This window comes from Dryobates pubescens, chromosome 4 (genome assembly GCF_014839835.1).
Source record: "Dryobates pubescens isolate bDryPub1 chromosome 4, bDryPub1.pri, whole genome shotgun sequence".
Lineage (NCBI taxonomy): Eukaryota > Metazoa > Chordata > Aves > Piciformes > Picidae > Dryobates > Dryobates pubescens.
Genome location: NC_071615.1, coordinates 26000446 through 26023823, shown reverse-complemented (window position 1 = coordinate 26023823; position 23378 = coordinate 26000446). Strand labels below are relative to the sequence as shown.

General features: G+C 46.5%; 1 protein-coding gene across 1 annotated transcript in view; it reads left to right on the top strand.

The window, feature by feature from the left end:
• The first annotated feature begins 255 nt into the window (after window positions 1-255).
• Window positions 256-23378, top strand: part of CUL1 (cullin 1) — a 50079-nt gene continuing 26956 nt past the window's right edge. The window contains exons 1-3 of the mRNA XM_054160971.1: window positions 256-333; window positions 16497-16784; window positions 22442-22616. Of these exons, the coding sequence (XP_054016946.1) occupies window positions 16645-16784; window positions 22442-22616 (315 nt within the window). The 5' untranslated portion in view covers window positions 256-333; window positions 16497-16644. The remainder of the gene's footprint in view (window positions 334-16496; window positions 16785-22441; window positions 22617-23378) is intronic.

Here is a 23378-nt window from a genome sequence, read left to right as displayed (position 1 = left end):
CACCTGGGGGAGAGCCAGAGGAGGCGGTCAGGCGCGGGTCTGCCCCGCTCTCTGCCAGCGCAGCGGGTGAAGACAAGCCCCACCCGCCTTCAGAGCAGGTGAAGGAGGGAACGCACGAGCTCCCAGACTCCCGCCCGCACCCGCCCCGCCGCCCGCGGGGCCTCCCAGCTCCGAGGGCCGGGGCGGGGCGGGCAGCGGAGGGGCGGGGCGTCCGCACTCTTCGGGCCGCGCTGGGCGGGGGGAGGGGGAGGCGACGGCGGCGGCAGATCCGGGCCTGGCGGAGGCGGAAGGGGCGGGCGGACGCGGCCTGACTCTGCGGGACGCGCGATGCTGGTGAGTGCGGGGAGGCCGCGGCGTTGTGTCGCAGTGAGGCTGGGCTGGACTCGGCCCGGGAGGCGGCGGCGGTGCGGGCCCCGCTGGGCCGAGGCTTCATGGGCCTGGCGGAGCGAGGCCCGGCAACCGAGTCACGCCGTGGGGAGCGGGGGAAGGGGAGGCCGGGCCCCGGCCTGCCGCCCGCTCGCCTTTCTTCTCCCGGGCGCGCACCTGGCTGCGGAGCGGAGGAGGCAGCGGGTGCTGCTGTGGGACCCGCTCGCATATCCGGCCCCAGGAGCGCGGCTCGGAGCGAGGAGGCCGCCGAAGTGCGCACTCATAATGCATCGCTCCCTTTGGGGCGCCGGAGCCCGCCCCGCCTGCTGTCCGGCTGCCTCGGTGCCGCCGGATCTGCCCGCCGGCTGGCCGGCGTGCCCGCTCCGTCTCCGTGTTGGCCCGGCCCGGCTTTCCTTTCCGCCTCTCTGCCCTCCGTGACCGCGGCCCTCGCGTGGCCGGGGCCGTCTCGGTGGCTGCTCCTGCCTTCTCCCCCGCCGCCCCCCCGCCACGGGTACCTCCGGCCCGCCCTCCCGGGCCCTCGCTCTGCTTACCGCCCCCGTCCTCGGGACTGCCCACCCCAGCCAGCCCTGCTCCTGCTAGGCCTCTGCTCTTGTCTCCCCATGAGCTTTTTTGCATATCCTCACTGGGCACTGGGTTTGGGTGTTCACCTGCTTTATGGCCTCCTTGCCCATCTCTGTACTGCCTCTTTTCACCCTCGTATGTTCCAGCCGTGCCCAGAGCCGTAGTGACACTCAGATCTGCCTAGGAGCTGTTTGGTTGTACTTCGAGAAATTCCCCTGTGTCCCCGGGGATGTTGTAGCTGCTGGGGGATATTTCCCCGGCTCCTTCTTGTCACCTTCTCCAGGTTTCTCTCACTGTCAAGGACTGTGCACCAGACTTCCCCTTGTTATCACCTGCTGTTGGGACTTTAACAGAGAAGGTGCCCCCTTCTCTGGTAACCTTTTATCTGTTTGTGCCTCTATTGCTTCCATCCAGATGAGTGCTCCTGCAGTTCTTTGTCATTGCACATTATCACCTCATTTGTTTCCCAGTAACTTTGCCACTGCAAGCTGTGTCCTTACAGCGATCCTTTTTTCATCCTTGTTTCTTCAAGTTGTAGTCCATCACTATTACTATCCTTCTGTTACTTTTCCCTTTTCAGTTTTTCTCACAGTAGCTATTTCCCTTACCATGATTTTTTGCCCTTCTTTCCCTGTCATTAAAATCTTCCTTGTGAGCTCGCCTAATACTCTTTCCACATACTCCTTTGCTTTGTAGGCTCACATGCTGTCTCACCTACTTTGTCTCTAAATCCTCCAGCTGTGCCTTTGAGGAGAAAGGAATTTAACCCTGTATGCTGGTCTATGTGAAAGGGACAGGAATTACTTGGTTTATCTTAATTCTGCTTTCTCAACATCTTCAACAACTTTTCCCCTCACATATGTGCTTTTCTGTAATCATACACACACCCTTAATGTATGTACCATAGGGAGAGAAAAAAGATTCTGTCTTTGAAGTTGTTTTTTGGCCCGAGTAGGAGTGGTCTGCAGAGAAAAGAAACACCATGTGGCCTTGTAACTTCAATTAGGTCAAATATTGTTTGTAATACCATGTTGTGAGGTGGTACTTAGTTGATGTGGAGGGGCTTTGGGATGTTGTAAGGTACTTCATGGGTACCGCAGTGTGTAGATTTCACTCCAGAGACGCTCACAGTGGGCTGTGCCGATGTTGTTAGGTGGCTCTGTTGCACTGACACCGTCTCTCTGCTGGTGGTTCTACCAGGAAGAAGTCTTTTCCCTCTGTTTTGCCACTTCTCTTGTTTCTCAGTACTCATTGCCCAACTTCTTATTTTATGCCTTTGTTTGTTTTTGTTCTTAAAGGCATTTCAGAGTCATATCATCACTGTATATTTGAGGTGCAGTTGGATGTGGAGTTGGATATGGAGTTGTAGGGAGCATGGAGTTGCTTGGCATCGGGAGAGATTTATGTGCCCCACTCTAGAATTCAGGTTTGGTGCCTGGTGTTAACAGCTTCTTATTTTCTCAGCTGACTACACACAAATCCTAATAACTCAGGAACAGCTAAGGGTAGCAGAATTAGGCTTCTGCTCTGAAGTACCCGTCTGGAGGAAACTTGCCAGTGCAGTCATGGAGAGAACAATTTCTTAGTTTTGGTACCTAAACTAGGCATATGAACCCTGCCTCATGGATGGCAAAGTAACTGTGCTAACTAAGTGATTCAACTGCTTTTTCGTTAGTCTTGGGCCTGTTACTTAGTCTGTTGGCATAAGAAAAATCACATTGCTTTACTTTATATCCCTACTTTACAACTTGAGGCATCCCCTTATTTGGATACTGATTTGGGGGGTGTTGGGTTTGGGTGTCTGTTTGGGTTTTTTTTAATCTATCTTAGTCTTGATGCATGGTTTTAAATTTGGTGTTTTCAGAGGTGCCTAGTGACAGGACAAGGGGTAACAGGCACAAACTTGAACTTACAAAAGTCCATCTAAACATAAAGAGGAACTTCTTTAATTTAAGAGTGATGGAGCCCCTGGACCAGGCTGCCCAGAGAGGTGGTGGAGATCTGAAAGCTGCCTGGACATGTTCCTGTGTGACCTTCTGTAGGTGAACCTGCCTTGGCAGGGGCTTGAACTCTATGGTCTTTGGAGTCCCTTTCATCCTCTACCATTCTGTGTTTTGTTTTGAAAACAGTAGAGTCCTTTCAGAAAGTTATCTCAGATGTTCAGCTTTAAAAGTGTTTTCTTACAACTTAGATGTTAAGATCTCTGAGTTACTGATGTTAAGATCTTTTCATCTGTTGTGTCTCTCAAATAGTACCTGGTTTTGTGCAGTCACAATTTTTCCAGTATGGCCCAGCTTACTGATGAGTCACACCTGGGGTGTTAGAAGTTGCCTGAATTGGGAATACCTGGAGTCTTCTCTCTTGATGTTGACGTTTGTGGTGTTTATCCTAGTGGATGAAATCGCTTTGCAGATTTACCACTTCTGCTTCTCTCGAACTGAAAAATTGGTGGCATCAGTGAAGAGAGTGGGTTGTCTAGTTAAAAGGCTGCCAGTCTCACAGGTGGATCCCAATGTCATGTGTACTACACTTTGCAACCAGGATTTTCAGATGAATGTGTAAGGTGGCCAGATCAGTCTGGCTGTCCAAAAGGGACTGTCTGTGTACATCAGGAAGAAAAGAAGAGTAGGTGTCTCACTTGGATGGGCATGCCAGGAGGACATGCACAGGCAGTCCCAGCAGCCTGTGGGCTCAGACAGTCTTCCTGCTGCATAGATCTGGAAGAAAGAAGAACATGGAAAATTTGGTCTTGGAAGTTCTGCCTGTGCTCTAGGTATGTGTGAACTTGCTTTAAAGGGAGGACTTAAAAGCTGGGATTCACTTGGTGTTGAGTACACTAATAAAAACCTTACAATTAGTGCATTTTCCAAGGTAGTCTCCATGTGACAAACCATTTGTTTGAAATAACATTTTGAGGTCTAGGTAAAAGTTATCACCTATACAGTTTACAAACTTAAAGTGTTTTTTTTTTTTTGCTTATAGGGGGCTGTTGAGCTTGTCTGCATAAGTAACTTATGATTGTATTAGAAGAGTTGTGGGGTTTTCAGTGGAGGAACTACTATGGGTTGACTAGTGGTGTTTCTGCAGCACTGCAGATTTGACCTGTTGCAGACACAGCTAAATGACTGGGTAATGAAATTGCCCTGAACTGGAAAGAAGGCAAATGGTCTCCTGAGGTCCAGAGGAGGTTGCAAGAATGATCAGAGGGCTGGAGGCCCTCTGCTGTTGGGACAGACTGGGAGAATTGGGGTTGTTCAGCCTGGAGAAGAGAAGGCTTCAGGGAGCCTGTACTGAGGGCTTTCAGTACTCAAAGGGGGATTTATAAGATGGTGAGAGACTTTTTTCCAGGGTATGTTGTAACAGGACAAGGGGCAACAGTTTTAAACTGAAAGAGGGTAGATTTAGATTGGATATAAGGACAATGTTCTGTATTACAAGGGTAGTGAGACACCTGCAGAAGTTGCCCAAAGAACTTGTAGATAGCCTCTCTCTGAAAGTGTCCAAGGTCAGATTGGACAGGGCTTTGAGTAGCCTAATCTAGTGAAAGGTGCCCCTGCCTGTGGCAGATGGTTTGGAACTATGTCTTTAAAGGTCACTTCCAACCCAAACCATTTTGTGATTCTTGAATAAAGAGTATAATGTTGATGTGATGTTCTTCCAAAAAAATTAGGAAAAATTAACAATCTTAGAATCATTTTGGGTTGGGTTGGAAGGGAGCTTAAAGATAATCTAGTTTCAACTCCCCTTCCATAGGCAGGGACACCTCCTACTAGACTAGGTTGCTCAAGGCCCCTTCCAGCCTGGCTTTGAACGGTTCCAGGCTTGGAACCTGTGCAGCAATTCTGGTCAATCTGTTCCAATGGCTCACCAGCCTCATGGGGAAGAATTTCTTCATAATGTCTCATCTAAATCCAGCTTTTTCCAGTTTGAAGCCATTACCCCTATCCTATGACTCCATGCCTTTGTAAAAAGTCTCTTTCCAGCTATCCTGACAGCTAGAGAATTTGGATAGTTGGATGATGTTACCACCTTTTCTTATTTATCTGCCTTTTGATTGTTCTGGTTTTGGAGTCAGAAGGTTCCCTGCTGTATCCTGGCCTGGCAGGTAGGACACATTGCTTGACATCAGTGCTATGAATAAAGGATTGTCTGAGGTCGTTGTAGTTCCGCACCAGATTTGAATACTGATTCAATACTATAGGCTGATTTCTGCAGTGTGGGGAGCTTCTCACTCTCATCTGGCTACTTACAGCTCTTTTGAAGACATAGGCACAGGCCTCCCGTGTTCATGGAGGTGCTGGTAGGACCTGGATGTACTAAGTGGAGCCAGATTAATTTTTTTGAGTTAAAACAGGGAGCTACAAGAATTTGGGTTCCTGGGAGTGCAATTTCAGCCATAGCTACACTTGGAAACATTGTATTTTCCGTTTGCATCTGGTGTAACATGGCTCTTCCTTACTCTCTGTTTAAGGCGGGCCGGTATTTTAATGTGGATTAAGAGTTCAGAAGTAAGGCTGCAGCAGTGACCTTGGTTCACCCTGTTTAGCTCTGTAATTTAAACTTAATTTCATATGTAGATTTGTGTGCTCCTCTAGGCTGACAGCAGTGGAGTCTGTCTTCTGTGATTCTTAGCTTATGTTTGGAGTACTGAAAGGTTTTGAGGGGAAGAAAAAGGGGTTATAGGAAGTAGATCTTTGTTTGTTAGCTGTTAGTCTTTCCATCTTGCTTCTAATAATGTCATGGTCAAGTGTTCTCCTTGCTTCTGGGTAGCCAAAGGAGCAGGTTTTCAGTCTGAAGTTGAAAATGCTTTTTAAGAATGTCCCTGTGTTCTTAAGAAAACAAACTGTTCCCTCAGTGTGTTTCTTTCAAAGATATCTTTGGAAAAGTTGTGTTATCTCTGCAAGCATGCCCTTGCAAGGGTGTCACCACTAACAGATGTAGTATCAAATCAAATGTATATGCTTGAGGAATGAAATTTATTTTGTAAGATTTCAGTGGAAGCTTAGCTTTAAAGCTGAATGGTACAAGCCAAATCAAGCAATAAGCGGGATTTAAGTGTGGCTCTTGGGGTTGTGCATCAGCTTCATCTTCTACAAAATCATGGAATCGTGGAATGGTTTGGGTTGGAAAGAACCCTAAAGATCACTTAGTTCCAAACCCCTCCAAAGGGCAGGGACAACTTTCTCTAGACCATGTTGCTCAAGGCCTCGTTCAAGCTGGCCTTGAACACTTTCACATTCAGAGCCTCAACGACTTCTCTGGGCAACCTGTTCCAGTGCCTCACCACTCTCTTGGGGAAGAATTTCTTCCCAGTATCTCATCTAAATCCAGGTTCTTCTGGTGTGAAGTCATTACCCCTTGTCCCATCACTACATGCTTTTATAAAAGTCCCTCTTCAGCTATCCTGTAGCCCCCTTCAAATGCTGGAAGGCTGCTCTGAGGTCTCCCAGGAGCCTTGTCTTCTCCAGGCTCAGAACCACAACTCTCCCAGCCTGTCTTTATGGCAGAAGTGCTCCAGCTTTCTGATCATCTTTGTAGCCCTCCTCTGGACCTGCTCCAGCAGTTCCATGCTCTCCTTATGTTGGGGGCTCCAGAGCTGGGCACAGTACTCCAGGTGGGGTCTCAAGAGAGCAGAGGGGTAGAATCCCTTCTCTTGACCTGCTTCCCATGCTGCTTTTGATGCAGCCCAGGATATGGTTGGCTTTCTGGGCTGCAAGCACACATTGCTGGCTCATCCTGTACTTCTCATCCTGCAGCACCTTCTCCTCAGTACTTCTCAGGAGGATTTGTGTCAGAGCTCAGAGGCTTGCCCTGTGGGTTCTGGTGAAAGTCATGCTGTGTCTAAAGCAGGCTGTGAAGACCATACCAAGATTTTCCTGTTGAAGATCAGTAGGACCATGGCAGTTCTGCTTGCTGAATTGGATTTTGTTATATTTTTGTTGGTGGTAAGAGTTTTTCAGAAAGCATTTACATTTAAGAATTGTCTGCAGGAGCAACAAGGTCTGTAAGCTGGCCCAAGGTATTGTGGAGCCTTCTCTGTGTGTTCTTGCTAAATTGTATTTGCTCTGATGCCCCTCTGCCACTACCAAAAAGTTGTATTGTTCTGTGTTCTACTTAGCATGTTGGGTGCCTAGCATCGTGCTTTCACAGGTTGTCCTCTCTCATTTTCCTTTTCTTGGCTGATTCAAGAAAAGCATCTTCATATGTGTATTTGTTCCTTGTTGCTGTTTTGAGGGTTTGAGTGCAGGGTCTATCTCTATGTGATTTAAGCCAGAGAGAGAACACTCAAGGCCCTTTGTCTTCTGTAAACCTTTCTTCCTCCTCTTCAACACACTTCTATCTTGACTTGATTGTCTCTGCTAACAGCATTGCTCATTTCCTAGTTTGCACCCTTCCTTTTCCAAGGTGTAAGAGTTGAGCATAATCACAGTTCTAAGAAGCTGTGAAGCTTATTACTTCAGGCTCAGTTAAAATACACTCTGGGATCTGCATCCCCCACAGGAAAACTTGAGAGCCTGGATTAGGACACTTCAGTTCAGGAGTAGTCTACAAGCTTTGTACATAAGTGTGGTGGGTTTAAGTTTCCCCCCAGCATTACATTTTAAAGGCATAGCCTAAACCCACCATGATATAGATTACTGGAACAGCAAAAAAAGTGAACTCTCTTAAAGATGACCAAACAAAACCTGAGAAGTTTTACCTGTTGAGTAGACTTCAGGATAGTTCCTTACACACCTCCAGGGACAGTGACTCCACTACTTCCCTGGGCAGCCTACTCCAATGCCTGACCACTCTTGCCAGAGAGGTATTTTTCCTAATGTCCAACCTAAACCTCCCCTGGCACAATTTAAGGCATATTTTCTCATTCTGTCACCTGATATTAGGGAAAAGAGACCAACCCCCACCCCAGGCCAACCTCTTTCCTGCCAATTGTAGAGAGCAAAGAGGTGTCCCCTGAGCTTCCTCTTCAAACTGGACAACCCCAGCTCCCTCGGCTGCCCCTCACTAGACCTGCTCTCCAGACCCTTCACCAGCTTCATTGCCCTTCTTTGGACCTGCTTCAGTGCCTCAATGCCTTTCTTAAAGTGAGGGGCCCAAAACTGAACCCAGTATTCAAGGTGCAGTCTCACTAGTGCTGAATCCATGGGGGACAATCACTGTCTGGTCCTGCTGGCCACAATATTTCTGATCCAGGACAGGATGCTGTTGGTCTTCTTGGCCACCTGGGCATATGCTGGCTCATGTTCAGCCAGTTGTCAACCAGCACCTCTAGTTTTTTTTTCTGCTGGGCAGCTTTCCAGACGTTCTGCCCCAAGCCTGGGGTGTTCATGAGATTGTTGTGACCCAAGTGCAGGACCTAACACTTAACCTTGTTAAACCTCATACAGCTGACCTCGGCCCATCAGTCCAGCCTGTCCAGATCTCTTTGCAGAGCCCTCCTATCCTCAAGGAGATCAACACTTCCACCCAATTTATTGTCATCTCCAACTTGCTGAGGGTGTGGAGTCACCATCCCTGGAGGTGTTCAAGAAATGTGTGGACATGGCACTCTGGGATGCAGTTTAATGGCTACAGTGGTCTTAGGTGGATGGTTGGACTCAATCTTAGGAGTCTTTCCCAACCAAAACAATTCTGTGATTATTTGGGAGGTTGATGGAGGGAGAACACCATGAAACTTTTCTTGTTGGCAGGACTGTCAATATTGGTGCCAGCCCAGAAGGGAGAGTTTGTTGTTACAGCCACATCAGCAAACCTTGTCTAGTCCAAACCTAGGCGCAGGGATATGAGTTTTTATTTGTTTTGTATTAACTATAGTGTAGTGCAGTGAGATCTCTGTCAGAGGTTGCAGGATCTGTTTGCTGGAGGAAGGTGAGGATAAAGCTGGAATGAAGAAGTAAAGGGAGAATGTTAAAGAACTAATGAAAAAATGGGTGAAGGGAAGCAAAAAAGAGGCACACTCAGACTCGCTTGGTGCTCTTCTTAGAAAACTCATTCATGTTTTGGAAAAATCCATGTAATCAGGCATCCAAATTAAAACCATGTCAGTTAAAAAGGCTTTCAGTGAATTTGGTCATGCATAACTTAGGTGAAGGTATAGAAACTGCAATTCAAAGAGAACTTCTATCCAAATCAGAAAATAAGACTGAATTTTAAGTGTCTTTCTAGCTGTGAAGAACACATCACAGAATCCCAGAATGGTAGGGGTTTGGAGGGACCTCTGGAGACCATCTGGTCCAGCCCCCCTACTAAAGCAGGGTCATCCACAGCAGGTTGCCCAGGATCACAGTGTCCAGGTAGGTTTGGAATCTCTTCAGAGAAGGAGGCTCCACAACCTCTCTGGGCAGCCTGCTCCACAGCTCCCACATCCTCACATAAAGTTTCTCTTTCATTTCAAGTGAAACCTCCTGTGTTTCAGTTTGTGTTTACTGCTCCTGGTCCTGTCACTGGGCACCACTGAAAAGAGCCCAGCCCCTTCCTCTTGCCCCCACCCTTTAGCTCTTGCTGAGAATTGAGAAGATTCCCTCTCAGGCAGCTCTCCTTCAGGCTAAACAGCTCCAGGCCTTGGCTGCTTCTGCTTCTTGCAGAGATGCTCCACACCCCTCAGCATCTTTGTAGCTTCCATTGGACTTTGCAGTAGTTCCCTGACTCCCTTGTGAACTGGGGACCCCAGAACTGGACAGTGCACCAGATACAGCCTCACTTGGGCAGAGTAGAGGGGGAAGAGAACCTCTGCCGACCTGCTGGTCACACTCTTCTTTGTGCACCCCAGGACTCCATTTGCCTTCTTGGCCACAAGAACACACTTCTGGCTAATGGTGAACTTGTTCTTCACCAGCACTCCAATGTTCTCCATGGAGCTGGTATCCAGCAGGACAGCCCCTTTCCTGTACTGGTGCAGGGAGTTGTTTCTCCCCGTGTGCAGAACCCTACACTTCCCCTTGCTGAACTTCATGATGTTCCCCTCCATGCAACTCTCCATCCAGGCTTTTATTTTAATTCAGCTGGCAACCATGTCATTGGCACATGAGGTAGTGTAAGGATGCAGTGCTGTGGGTATTGATCAGAGCTGTGGTACATTGAAGAGGGGATGTGGGAAGAACACTAAAGCCCTCAATGAAGGCATTGTCCAGGAGGGAAGGTAGCTGCTGCAAGAAGACAAGTTTTGGAAGAGAGGAGTGTATGCATGTATACATGTGCCTTTTAATCATAATGAAACAAGCTGAATTTAACTCTCTGGAAAATAAAGCTTTTTCTGCTACATCTGTGTCAGGATGTTGTAAAAATAAGAAGTGAATGTTGTCATCTGCATAATTTGTCTCTTAAACAACTTTGAAAAAGGAGAAAATACTCAAACATTTCTGTCCAGGTTCTGGTGTGATTTTTGGAATAGCTGTGGTTTACAGCAGAACCATAGAATCACTGAGGTTGGAAAAGACCTCTTAAGTTCATCAAGTCCAACCTTCCACCCAACACCTCCATGACAACCTGACCCTTTCATTTGCTGGGCCACAGTAGAAATACCTACTGTGGAGAGATTCTGTGTGTCGATTAATTGCACGTTTGGAGCACGAGGAATGCTGCAGACATTGTGCTTGCTCCAGGGCTTGGATCACTTTACATCCATAGATTGTCTGCCTAGCTTATAGGCTGTGGATTTAGTGACCTAAAATACCTCTGGGCAGAAATGTCAGTACGAAATGTTGGGTGCAGGACTGTGGCTGAACTGTGTTACGGTTTTGAGCTCATAGTGGTAACCTCAACTGAAGTCAAGTAAGCACAAATTAATTACTTGTGGAAGCATGGATATAAAGTCCCTTTGGAATCATAAATTGTGAGTGCAAGTGATTACAGGGACAAAATAGAATTATTTCTCTTGGCTCTTTCCATTCCATCAGACATAAGTGTGTGTTGGAATGGAGGTTGTGTCCTTCAGGATTCAAGAGGTGGTTTTTAACCTGTGATAAACATTTCCAGGAAACACCTTATTAACTGTCAAGTGGAAGCAAAGCCTCAGTGCTTTGGTCTATAGATTGTACCTTGCAGACTAACCAGCAGCGGAGGCAGGTGTGTTCTCAGATGTACCTGCCTTTCAAGAGGTTTGTGTTTGAACACAACTTCAAGAGCCATCTTAAGCTTGGCTTGTAGGGTGGATCATCTGTGAAACCGTCCATGCTTGGCAGGAGAGAATATATGAATAATAAACTGAAGATTTGCTTAGGGGAGGGGGTTGGGCTATTTTTAAAAATTTATTTATATGTTTTGTATCAAGCCTAGCAAAACTATAGGTGAGCCTTGGGATGTTTATTGTGAGGCCAAAATTTGGCACAGATTTTGATGTGAAAGTGCTTGAAGGTGACTTCAGCTACAGCGATTTGGAAGTTTCTGTGAGCTAGAATGTAAACCAGCATCCAGGATCTTAATTGGGTTTAAAAATAGGATAAAAGCAAGCAAACAGATTGTGTGAGAAGGAAGGTAGCATTTTATCTGCTTCTGGTTTAGTTCTCTGAAAATACTTGTTGTGTGGTGTTGGTTCAGTCAGGGTGGCATATCTTGGGTGAATAACCTTAATAGTTGCCTTGGCTTAGTGTGGAGGTAGTGACTTTGAGGGAATAAAACTGGTTGGGAACCTTATTGAGTGTAGCTGTTTGCTGAATACAGTAGCATCTGTTTGGATCAAGCTTCCTGAAATGCAGCAACAGGAGGAAATAAGTTAGAGGAGTCGAGCTGGAAAAATGGAGAGGGATGAGTTTGGCAAGAAGAATTTCATCTTCCATTTTAAAATCTGTGCCTGTATGAAACTAACTTCTTTTCTTGCCTTTTGAAGCTAAAGGTTAAATGTTTTTTAGACTCATAAACTTGTTTGGGTTGGAAAATACCTCAAAGATTATCAAGACCACCTGTCAATCTAGCACCACTGTGGCCATCAGACCATGTCCCAAAGTTCAAGAAAGGTTTGGATAAGGGCATGAGATTTAACACATCCAAGTGCCGGGTTCTGCACATTGGCTACAACAACCCCATGCAGAGCTACAGGCTGGGGTCAGAGTGGCCAGAGAGCTCCCAAACAGAAAGGGACCTGGGGGTACGGTTTGATAGTAAGCTGAACATGAGCCAGCAGTGTGCCCAGGTGGCCAAGAAGGCCAACGGCATCCTGGCCTGTCTCAGGAATAGTGTGGCCAGCAGGAGCAGGGAAGTTATTCTGCCCCTGTACTAAGCACTGGGTAGGCCACACCTTGAGTCCTGTGTCCAGTTCTGGGCCACTCAGTTTAGGAAAGATGTTGACTTGCTGGAATGTGCCCAGAGAAGGGCAACAAAGCTGGGGAGGGGTTTGGAGCACAGCCTTATGAGGAGAGGCTGAGGGAGCTGGGCTTGCTTAGCCTGGAGAAGAGGAGGCTCAGGGGGAGACCTTATTTCTGTCTCCAACTATCTGAAGGGAGGTTGTAGCCAGGTGGGGGTTGGTCTCTTCTCCCAGGCAACCAGCACCAGAACAAGAGGACACAGTCTCAAGCTGCACCAGGGGAGGTTTAGGCTGGATGTTAGGAAGAAGTTCTTCCCAGAAAGAGTGATTGGCCATTGGAATGTGCTGCCCAGGGAGGTGGTGGAGTTGCCATCCCTGGAGGTGTTTAGGGAGAGACTGTGATGGGGTGCTTGGTGCCATGGTTTAGTTGATTACACAGTGTTGGATGATAGGTTGGACTTGATCTTGAAGGTCTTTTCCAGCCTGGTTAATTCATCTATTCCTATTCTAGTCTAAAAAATGGCTTTTGAGTCATCTGGAAACCCTTGCTCTGGACCAAGGTGCTGACAACTTCAATAGTAACATAGAGAATTTGAAGTCAGCTGTCCTGAAATCTGTAGTTTAGAAAGAAGTGTTTGTTGAACTGACAGTTCTGTTGTATTAGAGCATGAAATGGTCTAATGGTGGCTCCAGCAGATGCTTTGAGATGCTGTAAATCTGCTGGGGTTTGTTAACTCCGATTTTCTTCTGGGCCTGATTTGACACGTGCTGGAGGCACTGGGATGAGCTGCCCATAGAGTTATGGAGCCTCCAAGCCTGGAAGTGTTTAGATGAAGGTTGGATGGGGCCTTGAGCAACCTGGTCTTGTGGAAGGTGTCCCTTCCCATGGGAACTAGGTGATCTTTAAGGTCCCTTCCAACCCAAACCATTCTATGATACACATCATTTTCCTTGAAAGGGATATCAAATGCAAACACTGTTTTTATTTGACAGACAGTAAAAGCAAAGCCACTGCTTTCCAATGTGATGTGTTTCTTTGCCTATGAGGTGTGTCATGGTGTGTCCTCCTCAGTAATGAAAACAGCATTTCCCTCTGTCCTTCAAGGCTGTTCTAAAGTTACTGCCTCCTATTGACATGCCTGACTGCCTCCTATTGACTCGCCTGGATGCGTTCTTGTGTAACCTGGTGTAGGTGATACTGCTCTGGCAGGGAGGTTGGACTAGATGATCTTTCAAGGTCCCTTCCAGCTCCTGAAATTCTGTGGTTCTGTGACATTTGACAAAATTACAGTTTTGCTTGACAGTTTTAATTGCAGGGTTGAAAGAGGGTGGTGTTGCACACTGCATCAAATTGCCTATTGCTGGAAACTGCAGGCCTAACTTAACTTCATGAAAATATAACTAGCCCTGAAGATAAAATGAAGTCTGGGTTCTCTGGTCCAGAGCTAATGTGACAGGTAGTCCTGACCATGAAGCAGGTTGCCAGCAGGTATCATCTGTTTGGGTGAGAAAGCTTGGTGAGGTTTAGATTGGACATTAGAAGAAACTTCTTGACTGGAAGGGTTCTCAAAGACTGGAACAGGTTGCCCAGAGAAGTGGGTGAATCCCCATCCCTGGAGCTGTTTCCACAAGGCAGAGATGTGGTGCTGGGTTTAGTACCAGCCTTGGTAGTGTTAGATAATGGTTAGACTGGATGATCTTAAAGGTCTTTTCCAACCAAAATTATTCTGTGGTTCTATAATGGAAGGGTAGTTGCCTCTTAGTGTGGCACATGGAGGGGGGACTGAGTAAAAGCCCTGGCTGTTCCTCCTTTCTGTGGGGTGCCAGGGAAGGGACCTTGGCCCAGTTGTGAGCTATTGTAATTGTTGTGCTCTCTGCCAGCTGGCGTGGGCTTGGCCTTCTGTTAACCAACCTCTGTAGAGCAGTGAAGAAGTTTGTGTTAGTTACACCAAACATCTTTACTGAGGGGTGTGATAATTCTAGGCTCCTTGCTTTTAGCAGGTTAGTAAGAGAGTAATAGTTACTTCTTACACATCAGGTCTAGCAGAATTGCAGATCCCTGTGTCTTCTTTTGCTTCTGTGGAAAACTCAGACTGCCCCTGATTTAAGGAACCAGAAGATTCCTTCCTTTCTGGATTGTCAATGTGGAATGAATGCTCTTGCTTTGTCCTGCAGTGCTAACTTAAGATCATAGTCCAAGCTCGTGGGTGTGTAACCTGCACAGTGTTGCCCACATTAGGGGCTGCTGGTGAACCTTTGTTCCTTCTGGGTTTCATTGCTCAGTCATGAAAATCTGTCGCTGTTGGTGCTGCAGCAGGTTTGGTTTCCAGAAATGACAGAAGTTTAAATACAACCAAAGTGTGGTCTGTATTGCACTTTATTCCTGTGTGTCTTTATGAACCAGTTTGCTGTAATTATAGAAACAGAATGGAAAGGTTGAATTCTAAGTGTGTTTTGTAAGGTATGTTTTGAATTTGTGTTTGTCAGCCTGGTCGTTTAAGTTGTTGCTCATGGAAGAAGAAAAATCAGCTACAGAAGCAGTTTGCCTGATGGAAATGAGACAGTCCTTGTTGCTGGGATTGACATAATGAACATCCTTCTGCTCTTTACTGGGAGACTGAGACTTAAAATGCTTATGGGTGAGGGATACTATATGGACTATGCATGGATGAATAGTAGATAAACTATGAACAGTGATAACTTCTATGTCACTGCTTTAAGAAAGTCATTCACTAAAAGAACTGAAGAAATATCTCTGTCTTTGCTGGTCATCTTAGGGTCAAGGATAAAGGCAGAAGAGAAGCCCTACAAATAAGTGGGCACACTATTAGGCCTCTCAGTTTAGGGAAGATGTTGAGTTGCTGGGATATGTCCAGAGAAGGGCAACAAAGCTGGGGAGGGGTTTGGAGCACAACCCTGTGAGGAGAGGCTGAGGGAGCTGGGGTTGCTTAGCCTGGAGAAGAGGAGGCTCAGGGGAGACCTTATTTCTGTCTCCGACTACCTGAAGGGAGGTTGTGGCCAGGTGGGGGTTGGTCTCTTCTCCCAGGCAACCAGCACCAGAACAAGAGGACACAGTCTCAAGCTGCACCAGGGGAAGTTTAGGTTGGATGTTAGGAAGAAGTTCTTCACAGAAAGAGTGATTGACCATTGGAATGTGCTGCCCAAGGAGGTGGTGGAGTCGCCATCACTGGAGGTGTTTAGGAAGAGACTGGATGGGGTGCTTGTTGCCGTGGTTTAGTTGATTAGATGGTGTTGGATGATAGGTTGAATTCAATGATCTCAAAGGTCTTTTCCAACCTGGTTAATTCTATTCTGTTCTAGACTTAATCTTTAAAACTGAGTGAAACGTGAAATGGAGCTTGCAATAGGGTAGAAGTGCCTGTGACATCCTGTAAATCCTGAAGGACTATCTTTATTTTCCACTGCTCAAAGGTCAACCCCAGATAATGAGATTTATCAGGTCTCTGCCTGTACTGTCTTTGAAGTTATGGAAAGTTTCCTAAGAGCTTTGGATGGCAGGTTCCATTAGAGGACAGGTTTATCATAATGGTGTTGAAGGAAATGGTATCCAGATATTTATCAGAGACATTTGTAGAATCACAGAATGGTTTGAGTTGGAAGGGACCTTGAAGATCATCTTGTTCCAACTTCCGTGCCATCATCAGGGACACCTTCCACTAGACCAGGTTGCTCAAAGCCTCCTCCAACCTGTCCTTGAACACTTCCAGGGAGAAGGCATCCACAGCTTCCCTGGGCAACCTGTTCCAGAGTCTCACCACCCTTATTGTAAAGAATCTCTTCCTAATACCTAGTCTAAATCTTCCCTCTTCCAGCTCAAGGCCATTCCCCCTTATTCTATCACTTCAAGCCTTTGTAGAAAGTCCCTCTCCAGCTCTCCTGTACCCTTCATGTACTGGAAGACCACTCTAAGGTCTCTCTGGAGCCTTCTCCAGGCTGAACAGCCCAAACTACGAGCAGGTGTTTCCCGAGAGGAAAAAATCCCTGCTCCAGAATACCTTGGGCTTTCAGGTTACCTGGGAAAAAAATCTGAAATCTGGAAGAATTATTGGTAACCAAAGCAAAATAGTAAATTTTAGCTCTTCTGGTTAATCTTGAATATCCAACAGGATGCTTGATGAACAATGAGCTGATTGGAAATACTGGAGTTTTGCTGTTGTATGGGAAGGAAAGATTGCTTACTAAACGTGCAATTGAAGATGTTCCAGTGAAATGATTACTTTTGTTCCTTTTTCTCTGGTGGGAAGGAGTTTTCACTGTTCCCTAACATGTTTTCTTTTCCTTTTTGCAGATTACCTTCCCAGGAATCATCACTCTTCATATGTAGAGAATATCTTGCTGTAGTGCTGCAACTGAGTTTAGAATGTTACTGGAGATTCTGATGGAGGAATAACCAGATCTCGGGCTGCTGTGCTGGAAGACTTTACAGAAAGGACAAAATGTCATCCAATAGGAGTCAGAACCCGCATGGACTTAAGCAGATCGGTCTCGACCAGATATGGGATGACCTAAGAGCTGGAATTCAGCAGGTTTACACCAGACAAAGCATGGCAAAATCCAGATACATGGAACTCTACACGTATCCTACTGCCAAAGCCAGTTAGTATTTTCACTGTTAGTAGACTAGAGAGCCTTTTACCTTTCTAAACTCAGAATTGCCTCATCACTGTTTGACTTAGTGGCTTTTAAGAATATATCTTTATCTTGAAGAGCAGCTTTTTCTGCTTAATCTTGCTGGCAGATAAGCAGGAACATTCTGTTTTCTGATACAAACTGTCTTCATAATTATGGCTACCCCTGAACTCAGCTTGGATTGCTGTTGACAGAGCAGATACTTAAAGTGATTTTATTAATAGGTCAATTTTGAGTCCACAACACAGCAGAAGAACACAAATCTTTTTTCTGTTACATGATAGTCTTGGGCATTATGCCGCAGGTTTCACTGGAAGTTTTTTCTCTTGTCAGTCTCAGGGTGGTACTTGAGTCGTGTTTATGCTTTTCCGTCTGGAATGGAATACTCTCAGCGGATTTCTCTTGAATTCCTAGCTTGCATCAGAGAGCTGTTGAAATTTTCCAGCATCTTCCCTCTCAGGGAGTTGTTACAAGGTGTTGGGCTTGTGTTCACCCATGTAGGTGTGTGCTTAAGTGCTGGTTGGTTAGATCTGTGTTTTCTGGATGATACAGGAGCTGAAATGGTTTTAATGATACGGAAGACGACGTGTAAAGCTGTTCTCCAGCAAACAGAGTAGGCTGTATTGTTCGCATTGCAAGTGCTTTTACAAGAGTACAAAACTTCCATAGTCCCTCCTGGCAATGTTCCCATCAGTGTTTTCAGTGAGTTTCTCTGTGTTGTTCTTTGCCTTTGGTGTAATCTGGGAAAATAGAAATCTGTGAGAGCAGGGGAACTCACCTCAACTTGTTCCTGCAGGCCAGCTGTTGAGGTGACACAGCACTCGGCATGTAGAGTTCATTATTGCTTAAGAGCTGGGACTCTCTAGAGTTCAACAAGGGCAAGTATACAGTCCTGCACTGGGGGAGGAATTACCCCCTGTACCAGTACAGCTAGGGGTTTACTTGCTGGGAAGCAGCTCCATGGAGAAGGGCCTGATTCATGGGACAGCGAGATGCCCTTGTGGCCAAGAAGGCCAATGGTCTCCTGGGGTGTATTAAGAAAAGTGTGACCTGCAGGTCAAGGGAGGTCTTCTTCCTCTTCTACTCTGCCCTGGTGAGACCATATCTGGAGTATTGTGTCCAGTTCTGGCCTCACTAGTTCAAGAGGGACAGGGATGTACTGGAGAGAGTCCAGTGGAAGGCAATGAGGATGATTAAGGGGCTTGAGCACCTGTCTGATGAGGAAAGGCTGAGAAGAGATCTTTTTAATGTCTATAAATGTCTGAGGGGTGGATGTCTGAAGAAGGGGCCAGTCTCTCTTCAGTGGTGCCCAGTGATAGGACAAGGAGCAGTGGGTACAAGCTGGAGCACAGGAGGTTCCACCTCAACATGAGGAGATACTTCTTTGATGTGAGGATGCTGGAGCAGGTTACCCAGAGAGGTGGTGGAGTCTCCTTGTCTAGAGACCTTCAAAACCTGCCTGGATGCATTCCTGTGTGACCTGCCCTAGGTGATTCTGCTTTAGCAGGAGGATTGGACTGAATCATCTCCTGAGGTCTCTTCCAAGTTCTACTGTTCTGTGATACAGTCAATTTGTACCTAAACCTGACCTTTATTATAGAGGCTAGAAGTGAGGAGAGAAAAGTTCTGTTAAGAGTTGTTCATCTTTTGTTGTTGCATGTTCCTCCTTTTCAAAAGCTTCCTTGTCATTTCCCCCTGCACTATAGTTTTGTGCTACGCTTGAACTCTGCTTCCCTTTGAGTTCCTTAAAACTCTGGGAATCCAAATGTTACTGCTAGAATGGAAATAAATTACTGCTTCAGGTCAAGGGAGGTCCTCACCTCTACTCTGCGCTGGTGGGGCCGCATCTGGAGTATTGTGTCCAGTTCTGGGCTCCCCAGGTCAAGGAGGACAAGGTAAATACTTGAAAGGGAACAGGAAAGGGCTACAAAATACTGAGGGAACTGGAGCATCTCTCTTATGAAGAAAGACTGAGAGAATTTAGACTTTTTAGTCTGGAAAAGAGCGGACTGAGGGGGGACCTTATCAATGCTGACCAGTACTTAAAGGGTGAGTGTCAGGAGGATGGGATCAGTCTTTTTTCAATGGTGTCTAGATGCAGGACACAAACTTGAACATAAAAAGCTCAATCTAAACATGAGGAGGAACTTCTTTAATTTAAGGGTGATGGAGCACTGGAACAGCCTGCCCAGAGAAGTGGTGGAGTCTCCATCTCTGGGGACATTCAAAACCTGTCTGGAGGTATTCCTGTGGGACCTTTAGGTGAACCTAAAGGGATGTTGGGCTTTGATCTCTGGAGGTCCCTTCCAACCCCTACCATTCTGTGGTTCGGCAGAAGTGTTTTCTCTGTACAAAACTGAAGAGCAGGGACTCATGCAAAATTGAATAATTGCACCCATTAGTGCAAAGCATGAGTGTTTGGCTGTTGTATGTTGAACTACAAAACTGATACTTGTCTTGTGCCATTTCTGTTTGCTCCTGGAGGGAGAGTGAAGTGCTGCGCGGAGTACTGTGGTACTTCTCTGGGGTGGAGAGCAGATTAGAGGTGACTGGCATGCTGAAGCATGTGTTTTGGTGGAGAACTTGCTCAAAAGATATACGCACCATGACTGAAAGCCTCTCTTGCTGTCCCTATGTGGACACTGAAGTTCAGATCTGCACAGCAAAGGATCCAGGAGCAGGGACAATGGTTAGTCAGTTCCCCAGTCCAAGTTGCCTGCATCAACTCCCAGGCTGCTGGAAGAGCAAGTGTCCCTCCAGATGCATTGTGTGTCAGGATTGGTGCCTTCAGTAGAAATGATCTTCTACAAGGCAATGAATTCATTATGGTGTGGCATCCTCCCTTGAGGTAGTTGTAGACAGCAATAAGGCCTCCTCTGAGCTTCTTCTCCATGCTAAGCAAGCCCAGCTCCCTCAGCCTTTCCTCACAGGGCTGTGCTCCAAACCCCTCCCCAGCTTTGTTGCCCTTCTCCGGACACATTCCAGCAAGTCAACATCTTTCCTAAACTGAGGGGCCCAGAACTGGACACAGGACTCAAGGTGTGTCCTAACCAGTGCTGAGTACAGGGGCAGAATTACTTTCCTGCTCCAGGTGGGGGTTGGTCTCTTCTCCCAGGCAACCAGCACCAGAAAAAGAGGACACAGTCTCAAGCTGTGCCAGGCAAGGTTTAGGCTGGATGTTAGGAAGAAGTTCTTCACAGAAAGAGTGATTGGCCATTGGAATGTGCTGCCCAGGGAGGTGGTGGAGCCACCATCACTGGAGGTGTTTAGGAAGAGACTTGATGGGTGCTTGGTGCCATGGTTTAGTTGATTAGATAGTGTTGGATGATGGGTTGGACTTGATCTCAAAGGTCTTTTCCAACCTGGTTAATTCTATTCTATCGTTAAAGATTTTGGGGTGTTTTTTTCTCCTTTGCATTTCCCAGCTTTAGAAAGGCTCTCAAAAGTAGTATTAATTACATTCAAGACAATGGTAGTGAAATAGTTATTGGCTGCTTCTTGTAACCCATTTTGAAGAGTTCCAGTTAAGAATAAAGTTCTGAAAGAATTTTCACCTTGAACAGCACAATTCTGAAACAATTTATAAACTTCCGTGCAGTCTTCTACCTCAAGTTTTTAATTAAGAGAAGCAAATATAACTTTGTCTCTTCCAAGCAAAACAATTCTATGGTTCAAACTTTAAGGTCATAGAGTCCAACCCAGCACCACCATGGCCATTAAACCATGTCCCCAAAGTGCCATGTCTGCACATTCTTTGAACACCTCCAGGGCTGTGACTCTACCACCTCCCTGGGCAGCCTGTCCCAGTGCCTGGCCAGTCTTGCAGGAAAGAAATTTTTCCCTAATATTCAACCTGAACCTCCCTGGCACAATTTCAGGCCATTTCTTCTCCTATCACTTTTTCACCCTAAGGAAAGTGAAGAAGGTAGAGAAGGTTGATCTCTTCCTCTTCCTGATGGTCGCTGGGGCAAATGCAAAGTTCAGCAGCCAGAAACTTGGGAAGCAGCATGGCTTTCCTGTAGTGCAACCTATTCCCCTGATGAATTAACTTCTCTGCTTGTTGTAGAAGGCAAATTGCTCTGCAGAATAGCACAGATGCCCCCAGACCAGTTGTCTAAGAGCTGCTTGGATACACACATGGCTTCCAGCATAGGAAGCAGTTGAGGGGACTGGTTTGCCTTCTGCAACCAAGAATTCTTCTCATAGTGTTCCTGGTGTGATTCTCAGATGGAGTGCCCTGTTATTCTTTGTACACAAGTCTTGAGTTTGAGTATGTCAGTGGGGACACAGATTGTCAGCAGTGTGAGAGGGTGCTCTTGGGTGTATAATGTGTCAAGGAATGATTCACACTTGCTAGCTCACTTCTGCAGAGGCAGCTGGACTAGGGTAGCACAACAAAACTTGAGCATTTCAAAAGTGCTGCCTTGGATGCTTTGGCTAGCAAGACTCAAGCTGGAATAACGAGTAAGAATGGGCTTTACTGGTGTATTTTTAATCCATCTCTGAGCTGATTACTCTCAGACATGGACAAAAGGTCTCAGCGGTTACAAGGAATCTTGGTTTTAACAGGCTTCTGTCTTCTAATTCCAGGCTTATATCTTCCTGAGGTCTGTTGTGATTATTCTTTCTGGGTTTCTCCAGTGATACTGTACCCAGGCAAATACTCCCAGAACTGCAATAATTGCCCATGGTCTGGACAATCCTTGTGTTTTCAGGTTGGCTCAGAGCCACTCGGGATGGGAGAGGTAGGTGAACGAGGAGGCAAGGCTGCCAGCTGGGTATTTCTGAATTGGCCCTAAATTCCGTGTGTCATGATGGAGAGGCTTCTCCCTCTACAATTCAGAGGGCATTATATTAACTATTTTAAAGTTAAACTATGAGGTAAGCCCTGTTTTTCTTGGTTGTCAAAGTAAGTAACTTGTGTCACTAGAGAAAAATAGTTATGCCATGTGGCTTTCCCTTCCTGACCAGGGAATTCTGAAATCAGTGTGTAGGTGGCTGAAGTAGCAGGCAGTACCAGGAAAATTGAGGTGCTGGAGTGGGTCCAGAAAAGGGCAAGGAAGCTGTTGAAAGGTGTGGAGAACAGGTCTGGTGAGGTGCTGCTGAAGGACCTGGGGTTATTTCGTCTGGAGAAGAGGATGCTGAGGAGAGACCTGATTGCTCTCTACAACTCCCTGAAAGGAGGTTGTGGCCGGGTGAGGATAAATCACTTCTTTCAGGTAACAAGTGATGGGATGAGGGGAAATGGTCTGAAGTTGCACCAGGGGAGGTTTAGATTTGATATGAGACATTTCTTGACTGAAGAGATTCTCAAAGACAGGAACAGGGTGCCTAAGAGGGTCATTGAATCCTTCCAAGAGGCAGAGATGTGGTACTGAGGGACATGGTTTAGCACCAGCTTTGGTAGAGTTAGAGAATGGTTAGACTTGATGATCTTAGTCTTTTGCAACTTAAATGATGCTATGGTTTTATGTGGACTAATGCATCTTGTGTCATGGCTCGCTCATTTACAGGCACACAAAGATAGCTGATAGAAACAAAAATCTTCTTGTTCTCTGTATTTTTCAAGTCCCAAGCTGACCTGTTCCTTAACTCCCCTGTCAGTCATGTTTATAACTACTGTACTAGCGTCCACCAGTCTAACCAAGCACGGGGAGCTGGAGTGCCCCCTTCCAAATCCAAAAAGGGCCAGACACCTGGGGGTGCTCAGTTTGTTGGCTTGGAATTGTACAAACGGCTAAAAGAATTCCTGAAGAACTACTTGACAAATCTCCTGAAGGTAAGAAGGGTCTGTAAATCAGAGCTCTCTTTGGGGCTGTTCAGCCTGGAGAAGAGAAGGCTCAGGGACACCTGAAATGGCTACAGAAGAGCTGGGGAGGGACTTTTTGCAAGGGCTTCTAGTGACAGGATGAGGGGGAATGACTTTGAAGAGGGAAGAAATTCTTTCCAGTGAGGCTGGGGAGATACTGGAACATGTTGCCCAGAGAGGTTGTGGATGCCCCCCTCCCTGGAAGTGTTCAAGGCCAGGGTGGAGGAGGCTTTGAGCAACCTGGTCTAGTGGAAGGTATCCCTGCCCATGGTGGGAGGGGATTGGAACTAGATGATTTTGAAGACCCTTCCAATCCTAACAATTCTGTGATTCTGTAATACCAGTCCTTTTTCCAACAACACAGGGTTCCATTTCCTACCTGACAGGTTGCTGGAGAAGGCCCTTTCCATGCTGGTGTTTCAGCCCCATGGGCAGCAGCAGTGGGAAGGATGTATGTTTTAGGAAGATCATCCTTGTTGAATGCACTAGCATGTTTTACCCAGCACACTCATTGGTGTTTGCTGCCTTATTGTAATGTGGCTTCTTAGTCTCTCCTGTGGGAAGGATGGGAGTCTCTCCTGGAGCTTAGTCCATGCTGTGCATTTCTTGTCTACCAGTACTTTAATTTCTGAATCATAGAATGGTTTGGATTGGAAGGAATTTTAAAGATCATCTAGTTCCAGCCTCCCTGCCATGGGCAGGAACATCTTCCACTAGACCAGGGTGCTCAAA